The sequence below is a fragment of the Lynx rufus genome, unplaced genomic scaffold (genome assembly GCF_022079265.1).
Source record: "Lynx rufus isolate CCGP_SWC_20201006 ecotype Redwood Valley unplaced genomic scaffold, mLynRuf1.p SCAF_5, whole genome shotgun sequence".
In the NCBI taxonomy this organism is placed as follows: domain Eukaryota; kingdom Metazoa; phylum Chordata; class Mammalia; order Carnivora; family Felidae; genus Lynx; species Lynx rufus.
This window is the reverse complement of record NW_025814867.1, coordinates 77,038,077-77,050,918: the sequence shown is the minus strand read 5'-3', so window position 1 is coordinate 77,050,918 and position 12,842 is coordinate 77,038,077. Positions and strand designations below refer to the sequence as shown.

Below are 12,842 nucleotides of genomic sequence, written 5' to 3'. Positions count from 1 at the left end.
CTGGGATACTCGTGTAACACGACTGCGTCACTCACCGGGACAGAATACAAACCGCCACTCCTCACAGGATGTACCCAACACAGAACGGATCTTAACAAAGGTGCTCAATTCTCAGGTGAAACCTAAGACAGCCGAGCGGGCACCAGGTTTTTAGTATAAGGCTGACCCAGTCAATCTCTCGGCTCTTTGGCTGTGTCAGCCGCCTGATCCCAAGACTCACCGGTACAGCTCCAGCAGCCTCAGGAAAGGGCTCTGTGCAGCCTAAGCTTGAGGCACGAGCAGCTCACTCTTTTCATCACCATCGAGCACACAGCCTCTGGTGTGCCTGTCAAGTAGGCACATCAAGTTCAGTGCAGCCCCAGGTCCCATACCAAGACTTCCCCTCAAGGGAAACCGGACCCTGCCTCCGCCACCAGCCGCCGCGCCCTCCGGATGACAGACACGCGGATTCGCGAACACGTGGCCAATATTCCCGGTTTTACACCCCCTTGCTTTTGTGCACCAGGGCAAGTGTGGGAGGTTTAAGTAAGGGAAGGGTTAGAAATCATCTCAGCATATCCTTTTCAGGTTCTGCCAGACAACCTTTATTACATCGGAAAAAAGCAACACTAGGCACTAGATCTTGCAAAATATGTTCTGACCAACTCTAAACTTTCTGAAATTAAAAATGCGTAACCACTGTAAAGTTTTTAATGAACAAAAAAGTTAAATACAAACTTTCATATGCAAAATAGATTATTGTATAACTGGCAGCCTCACAGCCAAGTACTAAATTTTCTTCCAAATTTCCGTGGGGGTGGAATGGGGGGGGATGTAAATCCTAATGAGTACAAAACTTAATTTCGGCTTTATATATAGAAAAAAAAACAAACTTTGAGGAAAAATAGCTTTTACATTGAATAGTATCTCTTGAAATAAACAGCCCAGGCCAGCCCTTACAATTCTGAGGTTTATACTCAACCAGATCTGGGATGAAAATTAAGCTTTAGGGTTTATAGTTACTTCAAATCCAGTTTCAAGAGTAGCCAAGTCAGCTCATTCCCAGAAAGAGCAGTCTCTTTAGGATGACCACCACTCTTCTGAAAACTCCTGGATCGCCAGAGTTCCTAGGCCACCGGTCCATTTTTCCACGCCCCCAGGCCAACGCCGTAGTGTCAGACGTCCTCTGAAAGGCAATGAGAGCCCTACCCAAGGAGAAGGCTTTTCTTTCTCCTCTCCCGCACTTCCAAGCCTCAAGAACGAGAGCTCCAGCTTCAAGTTGGCAGTTTCTGCTCCAGCCTTCGGGAAGTTAATTAACACTTCCTTCCTCCCCCCACTGATTCCCCTCCTGATCTTCAGCTGGGAGTGGAGCTTGATTAACATTCCTTTCAAAAATAAATAGTTCAAACAGGTAATTCAGAGTTAACTGTGGAGCAGCAGCAAACAGCCACTGCCATTATGTTTGTAAATGAGTGAGCGAATGAACACACGTGAACAAACACACAAAAAACAAATCATAGAATAAATCCTGCATTTCCCACATTCATAGGGAAAAAAAAAATCTTAAAAAAAAAAAGTATTAATTAGCGTTTGTTCTTGTGTGGGTTGAATAGTCCAGGGCTCTGAGCAGGCACAGGCTCACACACAGCGTCCACGCACGAAGTCGGGCCCAGGGTGCAGGGAGAGGCCTGCGTGCGCGTCCTACAGCCCAGTACCTGTGAGCCAGCAGGGGCGATGCGGGGACTGTTGAACCCACGATGCATGAGGTATATGGAAACATCCGTCCTCCGTGAAAGAACCACCAGCAGCTAGAGGGACCGGGCGGGGCATTCTCACAGCAACTGCTGATGAAGGATTTCCCACACCATCTTCTTCCGGAAGAGAGGCATCTGGTGCTGCAGAGGACCCACAAACGACATGTATGTTACACATTACCGTGCACAGCGTCAACCTGCAAGTGTAATCAAGTAAATAACCCATGTCCTTTCTATAGCCTTGACTCTCTCATGTCATGGTTCAGACTTACAAAGCCAAAAAAAATGAGGCTATAATGTTATTATATTGCATGTATCATAAGCATCTGTACATGCTAAGGAAAATCTGAGCAGGATGCAGAATTACACACAGATTCCAACAACTACCTCATAACACAAAAACATGTGCCAAAATGGAAACACCCAAGTGGTGGCATAATACCAAACTTTTCTACTTACGTACATTTTCAGAACATTCTAAAATGAGTATCTTCTGCTTTTTTGAGAAACATGAACTTTATTTAAATAAAGGAAAAAACATTAAAAATTTTCTGTGTACCAAATGTTGTACACTGTCAATTCTGTTCAAATGGCAACTTCAGCCCTTCAGACCTCACGTCTCAGAGAGCAAATAACTCCTTGTATTCAGAAGCATCAAAGAACAGAATGCCTTAATATTCTGCTTTAAGATCATCACTGCAGGAGCCAATTTTCAAAAGCAGCAGCACGCAAGACAAATCCAAATCACCTGTAATTCAACTAGTCCTCTTTTTAGTGAAATCAGAAGTTCACACCCTTGAGGTACTCCTGATGTCTCACTATAATAAGATGAATACACCACTTTATTATAAACTAGGGCTTTCCTACCTGGAGGGGCCTAACACATCTTAACACATGGATGCATAAGTTATTTTAAATAGCTCGAAACCTGTAGTAAAAAATTACACATTTGTTCTTAGTAAAACTACTCAAACTAACCAATTAATAAGTGCCTTTATTTTAGACTAGAATTGTCTTAATTCAGCATGGGAGCCCTAGAAGCATGAAATAGGGTTATTAGTTCTATTCAATAAGTACAGTTTGGTAGACAACATTTATCAAAATGAGGTCTCTTTAGGAAAAATGTGTCTTACAGGGGGTTGTCTTCAGTTACACAAAGGTTGAGAATCCACTATTACAGATTAATTCTCAAGAGTTCCCAACACACTCTAATAATTCCCGCCCAAATGGAGAACCCCAAACAACCAGCACAGAAGGGAAAAAGCAGTATTTGTAGTTACAGCTTACACCTGTGGCTTAAATTCTCACGAGGCCTGATTATCCAGAGGGAAAAATCTTACATGCCTCCTCCTTTAGCTAGAAATATCAGTAATACTCAGGAATTAGAGAGCTCCAGAGTCCAGACATATGCAAATTGTCTCACTGGTCACCAAAGACTAAACATAAGAGCAGTGGCAGTGACAAACGCTGATACCAGCAAGAGCAGGGCCATGGCCAAGGGTTACGGCAATAATAATAGTGGCACAGCCACCATTATTAAGACCTTAATGTGACCCAGGCACTGGTAACATGCTCTAAGTTTATCTGGTTTAGAAACAAGTAAGTAGGTGAGGAGGGATCTTCACTCACCTGAGTAAATGTGATAGGTTTGTCCCTAGAGATATAATCTGCATATTTACAAGTAAACATTCCACAATCACTCCCATTTAACTGTTGAGGAATCTCCTAAAATTACAAAAAAAAAAAAAAAAAAGGGAGAAAAAGGCATAAAATTTCATCACACACAAACTCCTTTGACTTCTTACAAATATTCCCGTGGATAAACAATATTATAAAGGTGTACGTTAAAGGTACTACACAAACACAGTCTTTATGTTGTATAAAAACCCTAACCATGACATGAAGTATGTGACCCACACAGAAAATATTTTTTTGGAAAGAAAAAAAAAAGCAAAGTGAGAATTCCTTCTCTCAGCTCTCCTATCAAGAAACCAAACTGAAAGAAAGTTTACTACTAGGAACAGGAATTCTAGTCAGAATGGTTTCAGAAGCACTTTATAACTTTTGAAAAGGGCTAAACGTGAGGAGCACCTGGGTAGCTCAGTCGGTTAAGCTTCCGACTTTGGCTCAGGTCGTGACCTCACAGTCTGTGGGTTTGAGCCCCGTGTCGGGCTCTGTGCTGGCAGCTTGGGGCCTGGAGTCTGCTTCGGATTCTGTGTGTGTCTCTCTCTGTCCTCCCTGCCACTCACACTCGGTCTCTCCCTCTCTCAAAAATAAACATTAAAAAATTTTTTTTCTGAAAAGGGCTAAATGTGGCACAATCAGAAACACACATACAACACAACGAACCTACTTGAAGACTGCACGGTTTAGCTTCTCTAGCCAAGAAAATAGGATGAAAACTTTCAACCCCCACAACAAGCAGGAGAAAGAAAAAAGCTTCTTGATAGGCTTTAACTAACCAAGATCTTGCTCCGATGGCTCAATTTTGTCCTAAGCAAGAGCCCAGCTTCCTGCAAGCAGTGCTAAAGGCATCATAAACCGATCTAAGTGAGGTAAATTCACACACTCCCCAGGCCTCTGCTGCCCTGATCTTGGCCAGACCCTACACACTTTGGCTGCCGGCTCAGCGGAGCACAAGACAATAATAAGAGAGAGTCTGAACCCCTGCTGGAAAACATTCTAGATGACAACAGCTAACTTTTATTCAAAGAAATACGGAGGATTATTGTGAAAAAAGAAGACTGTTTGAACATGTGTGACACCCACGCACATGGTAGGTAGCTCGTGCTTTTCTCCTGAGCACAGCAGCTCTCACAGAGCGGAGAACTATGGACACCGATACACAAAGGAAGAGAAGTTGTTTTCTTTATCACGTTCCCCACACCAGAACGTGGCATTCGTCCTAACAGACTCTCCTTATATCTCCTTATATCTCTCCTCAGGAAATTTCAAAGCTCAACCTTTAAATCATTCAACTTAGAAAGGAAAATCCTGTGGGACAGGTGAGCCATTACACACAGGTGAGGGCTAAAATTGAATTCATGTGGCTTACTTTTAAAAGAAGCCATTAGGACTCAAAATGTATGCAATCTCCAACCCCGAATGAGATTCAAATCTGGCAAGTATAATACAAAGCATATTCACAAACAGCGTACTTGACTCTTTTGAGAACCTGTGGCACGGGACCCTTAAGATCTAAATAAACAAAATTCTCAGAGAAGTAACAAAAACTTTAAACCTTCATTAGCACCAAACAAGAAAAGTGGCTGACTTTAACCTATTTGCTTTTCTGAGAAACATACTAGCATGCAGTTAACGTTTACAACTTAAATAAGAAATAAGGCTAAGAAGCAGGCATCTTAGTTAAATCTTGCCTTTCTCAAGATTTAGAAGTAGGTAATAATTCTTAAGAGTACACTTCAGGAGAATGCATGCCTAAGGGTATGAGTGAGTGAGGGGAGGGAGGAAGCCAAGTCTACTAACAGGTCTCTGTCACTAAATGCAAGAAAGCACTTCAGATACAGACGGATCATTACTTACATGTGGCTTCATGCTGTAGTGGGTCCACTCTAAAAGATTTAGATCAATATTTCTTTTGGTCTTACTTTCATCCTGTAAATACTGACTAAAAAAACAACAAAGAAGGAATATATTGATGAATCCCTGTGGAGACTTACCATTCTGATTACAAAGGACATTACAAACGATGTTAACAGACATGCTATTCACAAATCCATCTCCATTAGCTTTTTTAAAAATGTGATTGCTTCCGGTTTTTAAATTGAAGTTTTTCCTTATAAAAACTGTACATGCTTTAGAAAATTAAAACCTGTAAAATGTCACATGCAAAAGACCTTATAATAGCCACTCCAGAAGTAATTACTATTAATAGTTTGCTGTGTATTCTTCTAGCTCTCCACCCCTAACACACAATGTAAAAACATACACTTTATCCTATTTTTAAAAGGACTTCATTTTACAACTCGCTTTTTCTCACTTAACAATAGACATAAAATGTGGTGGGGGATGGGTGAAGCAGGTGAAGGGGATTAAGAGGACACGTATCGTGGTGTGCACAAATAATGTTCTATAATTGTCGAATCACTAGGTTGGCTGTAGTGCACACCTGAAACTAATAAAACACTGTGTTACCTATGCTGGAAGTTACACAGAAAGATAAACCAGAAGGTACCTATATACTTGTGGTAAGCACAGCATAGCGATAGAGATGTCAAATCACTAAGCTATACACCTAAAACTAATGTACCATTATGTGTCAACTATACTTCAATTATAAATAAATAGATTAGAAACAACGGGCCTAGACTCAAAACAAAAAGAAAAACAAAAAGAAAAAAATGAAAAAAAAAATGTCATTGCCATGAAAAACAAAAAAAGGAAGACTATTTTAAATTAGACTAAAAAGACATTAAGTCCATGTGTGAACCTGACTGGCTTCCTGGATTTAGAAAAAACTATAAAACATACCTGAAGAAACCAGAACATGAACCATATGTTACATATGACCGATTGCTAATGTTCTTAAGTGTGATAATGACATTGTGATTATGTAAGGAAACTTCCTTGTTCCTAAGAGATATATACTTAAGTATTAAGAGTGATTTAAGGGGCACCTGGGTGGCATAGTTGGTTAAGCATCTGATTCCTGATCTCAACTCAGGTCATGACCTTGTGGTTCGGGGGTTCAAGCCCCACATCAGGCTCTGCGCTAATGGTGCAGAGCCTGACTGAGATTCTGTCTCTCCTTCTCTGCTCCTCCCCTTCTTGCGTGCACGTGTGCACTCTCTCTCTCAAAATAAACATTAAAAAAAAAAAAAACTATTTACAAAAAAAAAAAAAGAGTGATTTAATTTTATCCAGATCTCCCCAAGGGTCATCAAATTCAACCCAGGCATCTGGGTTCTCACCCGAAGCTGCATGTAAAGTAAACCAGCATGGGTTTGCTAGGGCATGCACTCTCAGTGGGAGCATTACCAGCCCCAAGCTGTAGAAATTGGTTCTGGGAAGGCAAAAATCTTACATATTTCAATGGTTTGTAGCCCTCTAAACCCAACAAAACAAAAAGTCTTATTCCTTAGCACTATTTTGTCTTGCCATGGAGGAATTAAATTTTTCTCTGGGCAGGGGAACTAATAGTGCAAAAAAAGTTCAGAAAAGCTGAACCAGGAGCATCAGGAAAGGGAGAGGAACTCGGATACCCACAGAAAGTGGGGGGGGGGGAGGCAGAGAAAGAAGAAGAGTGAACGTAACAGAAGTATGATTTTTTTGTAACTTTTTTGTAACTGTAACAGCAGCTTACTTTGCTGTATGATTTCAGTGAGAACATTTCTATGTATGTGATATTACATATGTGTATGTGCACATGTACGTATGTGTGCACATTTTATATACATCCTAAACAAAACAGACTAGGAGGAAATAACTGCTTTATAAACAATTTGGTGTATCTTCTGATTTTTTTAAATCTTTTTTCTCTTCTGTTTAAACTTTCTATTCAAGATAAATAGCTATAAATAAAGGATCTTTTACACTAAAATAATATTGAAAAAGAGAGAACTGAACTGTTGTTAATAACAAATTTCCTTGTCGTTCATTTAAAAGGCTCCTTACTTAACTATCCTTATGAAAATTATCCAAGTATCTTTACTAAAATTACAAACAAGAACCCCCATTTGCGTCTGGTGAGCCAAAGGGGTTCAAAATAGACTGCTCTTACTGAACTACTTCCTCTACTGTGAAAATCATGTCAGCACGTTACACAGCTAATAAGTGGCTATGGTTTAAAGGCAGGTTTCTAGCAATTACTGTTTGAAATAGTTGCCTACAAACCATATCCATATGCTTGAATTTAAAAGTTACCTCTTGGTTCTGAGATGAACCCAACCATCATGGAAAGCACAGGGACAAGACTGGGTTTAAGAATCAGAGAAATAAGACTCTCTAGCTAGGGGTGCCTGGGTGGCTCAGTCAGCTGAGTGTCCGACTCTTGATTCCAGCTCAGGTCATGGTCCCAAGGTCGTGGGATCGAGTCCCCATTGGGCTCCAAGCTGAGCATGGAGCCTGCTTAAGACTCTCTCTCTTTCTCCCTCTGCCCCTCTCCCTCACTCGTGCTCTCTCTCTCTAAAATAAAAAATAATAATAAAAAAAAAGACTCCCTAGCTAACAGTTCTTTAGAACATTCAGAAGAATGTATCAATCCCAAAGAAACCTAATTCAAATCACAGGATTCTAATAAGATATATTTTATATTATAACACATGATAAACTTGTTTCTAATGATGCTACTAAATAAAACTTCTCAGTTAAGATCAGATATTAGGTTCTTTTTTGACAAGAAGATGAATTCAAGTCAATTCCTGAATAACCGAGAAGATAGCCTTCGCTTAACATTAGACCATCACCCAACAGAGCCTCCTAGGATTGGATAGAAGATAGACCACCTAACAAGAGCATAATGACCCAACAGTGAAGTTTTTTAGCCTTTACTTACAGGAGAATCTCACAGATCCTGTGGCCCTTTTGTCCCATAGAATCCAGATATTTGAGACACCTTTTTCGTAGGTCTATCACCTATAATGGAAAATTACAACATCCAGAAACATCTTAACCACAACAGGAGAATTTTATTTCTAAAAATAAAGCCTCTTTTAAAAAGTCAATACACATATCAACATAAATGGATGTCTAAGACACATTTTTTATAAAATATCACAGATGATATGAGCTTCATTTCTATAAAGTTATATATTTCAATTCCTGGAAAAAAGCCTAGAAATTTACCAAAACATTAGTGGTCTTCTCAAAGTGAAGAGATTTTTTTTTTTTTTTTGCTTTTTGCTTTATATCTGTACTTTTCTATAATAAATCTGTACCTTCTTGTAAACAAAACTAAGAAAATCAAATAAAGAGCACATATGTGTTACTAAAACCCTTTCCTGTCTTCCTGTATGCCATCTAGTTTTCTAAGCTGTTCAACTCAAGAACAAAAAAGGACTCTACAGAGTACACTTTATATGTACTACTGGACTCTAACTGGACAGAAAAGGGTAGACTTCATTATCCAAGAAAACAGCTATTACAGAGGTGCCTGAGTGGCTCAATCAGTTAAGCGTCTGACTCTCGGTTTCAGCTCAGGTCAAGATCTCATGGTTTGTGGGTTCAAGCCCCACATCAGGCTCTGTGCTGACAGCATGGAGCCTCTTGGGATTCTCTCTCTCAAAAATAAGTAAATAAACATTTATTATTTATTTATTTTTTGTTTTAAAGTTTATTTCAAGAGAGATAGTGGGAGTGGGAGTGGGGGGCAGAGAGACAGGGAGAGAGAGAATGCCAAGCAAGCTCCGCACTATCAGCACAGAGCCTGACATGGGGCTCAATCATGACCTGAGCCCAAATCAAGAGTGGAACGCATGACCGACTGAACCATCCAGGCACCCCAATATATAAACATTTACAAGAAGAGAGGAGGGGAGGGAAGGGGAAGGAAGGGGAGGGAAGGGAACACAGCCATTATGTAAACTCCAACAATTACCCCTCTCAACTTACCACCAGGCTCCAATGTACCTTCCGATGAATAGGCACCAGAATAAGTTCCTGTTCAAAGAGATTGACCCCTTTGGTCCATCTTTTCACTGCTTGGTAACCACCAGACTTTAATTTGGGATAGAAAAAAGTACTGAATGCATGAAGTGCTGGATACCCTTGTTTTTTGTTTCTTTCCACCAGAAGATTCATGTAAAAATTAATGACCTGTAATACCAAGGGAGTAAACATCAGAACACAGCAAGTACATTACCCAAACTACATTTCTACCTAACTGAATTAGGATGAATTGGAGATAAGAAGCTCCAAGAAAAGAAGGTACTAGAGATGGGGATGAAAGGGCCGTTTACTGCAGAAAATGGAAAATAAAAGATAATCAGGGCAAAATGGGAGGGACTAAGAAGGAGCGAAATTGTACTTTTGAACCATGAGCCATGGGAAGGAACTCAAGGAGAAAGTCTGCAGTAATGAAAAGGTGTATGTAACTATATCACACACAATAATATGCAAAATATGAAACAGAACTGAATTTTACTATTTATAAATTTTACTATATATAAAAATATTAACAGGAAGAAAATATACCTAAACATTAACATTTTGTTTATCTTTGGTGGCACTTTTGAATGATATTTTTCTTTTACCTTTCCTGTATTTTCCTAATGTTCTATAATAAATATATAACATTTATAATGTAAAACAAAAATTCTAGTTTTACAAGAATGTGTTTATGGGTCATTAGTCATTGGGGGAGAGAGGAGGAAGGCAAAGGGGGAAAATGCAGGGACTTTGGGGAGTTAGGGAAAGGAAAGCTAGAAAACATGCAAGAAGAAAGAACTCATTTTAGCTAAGTATATAAGGATACAAGACAATTAGGCAAATTTTTGCAGTTATCGCACAAATAAAGAAAAAAGACATTTTACATATACATTTATGCACAATGATCAATCTATTATTGAAAAGATAAAATGGCTCTTATAAGAATTCATCTAAAATGAAGTATCACTTGCTCCTTCCTTCAACTCATCAGCTACACCCAAGGTTTATCAAAATGTCACTGAGCAGGCACCTGGCTGGCTTAGTCTATAGAGCATGTTGACTCTTGATCTCAGGGTTGTGAGTTAAACACCATGTTGGTCATAGAGTTTACTTAAAAACAAATAAATCAATATGTAAAAAAAAAAAAACAACAATGTACTGAAAACTACTATTAAATGAAGTGGTGGATGAAACAAAGCACCGATGCAGAAGAGGGAACCATTACTAATTAAAGGCAACAATCAGAATTGACTACCATTTTAAGGTTTGAAATGTTTCTGGTTTGTTTTTTATTTATTTATTTATTTTTTATTGTTTTGAGAGGAGGAGAGGGGCAGAGACAGACAGACAGACAGAGAGAATCACAAGCAGGCTCCACACTGTCAGCACACAGCCTGATATGCTGATGTGGGGCTCAAACTCACAAACTGTGAGATCATGACAAGGTGCCCATTTTGTTTTGTTTTAATGTTTATTTATTTTTGAGGGAGAGAGATAGACAGACAGAGCATGAGCAGGGAAGGGGCGGAGACAGAGAGTGAGACACAGAATCTGAAGCAGGCTCCAGGCTCTGAGCTGTCAGCACAGAGCCCAAGGCGGGGCTTGAACCCACAAACTGTGAGATCATGACCGGAGCCGAAGTAGGACACTTAACCAACTGAGCCACCCAGGCACCCCATGAAGTGTTTCTGTTTTAAATGAAACTAAAAGTGCGTTATTATAACTGGGTAGAAATCACTCTGGCTGTGGACAGTAACGGTTAAGCATAATGACAGAACAGGGAGGGGAGGGAGAGACAACTTACTTCATCATTGAGCCAATGATAGTTCTTCAAGGTCTGTATATCTCCTCGAGTGATTCGCAACTTGAAAGCGCTACTTAGGATCTCATCCTGTGGGCCATGACCTAGGGCATTACTGATCTCCTTTTCCATGTCCTGAATTAGAAAGTCCAGAGGTTGTATTTTAAATAGAACCAACAGTCAGATTTCAAAAGTCTGAAATTTAAAAAAGCTTTTCATCTCTGTAATACAAAGTAGACTTACTAATGGTTATAAAAAATGTTAGTTCAATTACTAGCTTCTGGAAACAATAATTTGGTAATAACATTTATATTTATAATTTCAATGATCTCACTACCATTTACTGAGCACTCTGAGCCAAACATGGTACCAGATGCTGAAGCACATCATTAATCCCTGCTTGTGGGGAAAGTATTATCACCATTTTACATAAGAAGTAAAGCTCAGAGAACTTAGATTACATGTTCACAGTTATTAAGAGCCCAGCCTGGAACCCAGGGGTGTCTAACTTACTAGTCTTTGCTCCTTTCACAATACTCTTAAAGTATTTTGACACTTTCCTTATTTATCTACTAAACTTTTATTTAAACATAGCAAAGTAATAAAATTAGGACCCGTAAGAGATGATACTATGCAGTTTGGAAATGAAGGAAATAAGCAAACAGGGAGAAACTGGAAAACAAGGCACTGGTCCAGCAACTGAGTCCTCACTGAATAGATGGCTTCTTTACTCTGAAGAATTACACAGATAAACGCATATTCAAGCTACTGAGACTGAATCTATAAACCCAATAGAAATTATTTTCATTCAAGTATTTTAAATCCTGCTTCTCCCACTACACACAATTGTGCTATTTTATGGATCTCTCCACTTGCATGTCCAACATACAGTAGGTGCTCAACAGATACTCACTGCTTAGGACTGACTACCACCTACCAATACAACATTGGAAAATAAGCCACAATGTGGGCTCACCTTTAAAATGAGAATTTACAACTATTTTCATTTCCTTAGTTTTTCACTAATCACTTTTAAAAAATACAATGGACTCATTTCTAATGCTAAACTCATACTATGTAACCCAAAATATTTGAAGGTTAGGGAAAAAAATCTACAAAGAACCCATTATATTCCGAGATATGTGACACATATGTCTGCTCACATTTGCTGAACATTAATCTGATCCTTTAGGCCACCTTCACAGATCACTAATGATCAATGTAACCAGTGACTGGACAGCCCTTAGGCCTGATTTGTTTCATACACTCATCCCTAGCCTGGAGAAACGCCTCAAAACAAAACATTTGTTCAAGTCTTGAATAACTGGGGCTACTTAAAAACACACCTCTTATTCTGATCAACACAAGAAATAATACCTCTGTAAGTTCAAGAAGATCATCCATCCTTTTATCCCTCTCTTTGCCCGAGCAATGTTTTTCTTTTGTCTCAAGTATTGACATTTTCCTCCTGAGTAAGCCATTGCTCCCATTGCCCAGGCGGAGTCGGGCCGACACCTCTTCAGATAGGTCAGGTTCCAGTTGGTGTCCCCTCCTCTGATCAAAAAAGTTTCTATATTCTATTGACATGTTTGATATTTACACATATAAACATACATAACACATGAAACATAAAACAGTGCCATTATCCTGAAAGAAGAGAGAAAGCAAACCTCCCAAATAAGGAGATTTTGTGTATCTATCTC

At 39.3% G+C, this 12,842-nt stretch overlaps 1 protein-coding gene across 6 annotated transcripts in view; it reads right to left on the bottom strand.

Annotated features, from left to right (window-relative positions):
• Positions 1-560: 560 nt before the first annotated feature.
• SENP2 (SUMO specific peptidase 2) overlaps positions 561-12,842 on the bottom strand; it is a 31,545-nt gene continuing 19,263 nt past the window's right edge. For 4 of the 6 annotated variants that reach the window (XM_047098799.1, XM_047098795.1, XM_047098798.1 and 1 more), the window contains 7 exons: positions 12,517-12,693; positions 11,143-11,274; positions 9,303-9,506; positions 8,248-8,327; positions 5,277-5,361; positions 3,363-3,458; positions 561-1,874 (listed from right to left, as the gene is read on the bottom strand). In XM_047098799.1, coding sequence (XP_046954755.1) covers positions 1,812-1,874; positions 3,363-3,458; positions 5,277-5,361; positions 8,248-8,327; positions 9,303-9,506; positions 11,143-11,274; positions 12,517-12,693 — 837 coding nt within the window. In that variant the 3' untranslated portion in view covers positions 561-1,811. Of the gene's footprint in view, positions 1,875-3,362; positions 3,459-5,276; positions 5,362-5,413; positions 5,566-8,247; positions 8,328-9,302; positions 9,507-11,142; positions 11,275-12,516; positions 12,694-12,842 lie in introns of those variants that run through there. The other 2 variants (XM_047098796.1, XR_006965608.1) reach the window with 2 other exon arrangements.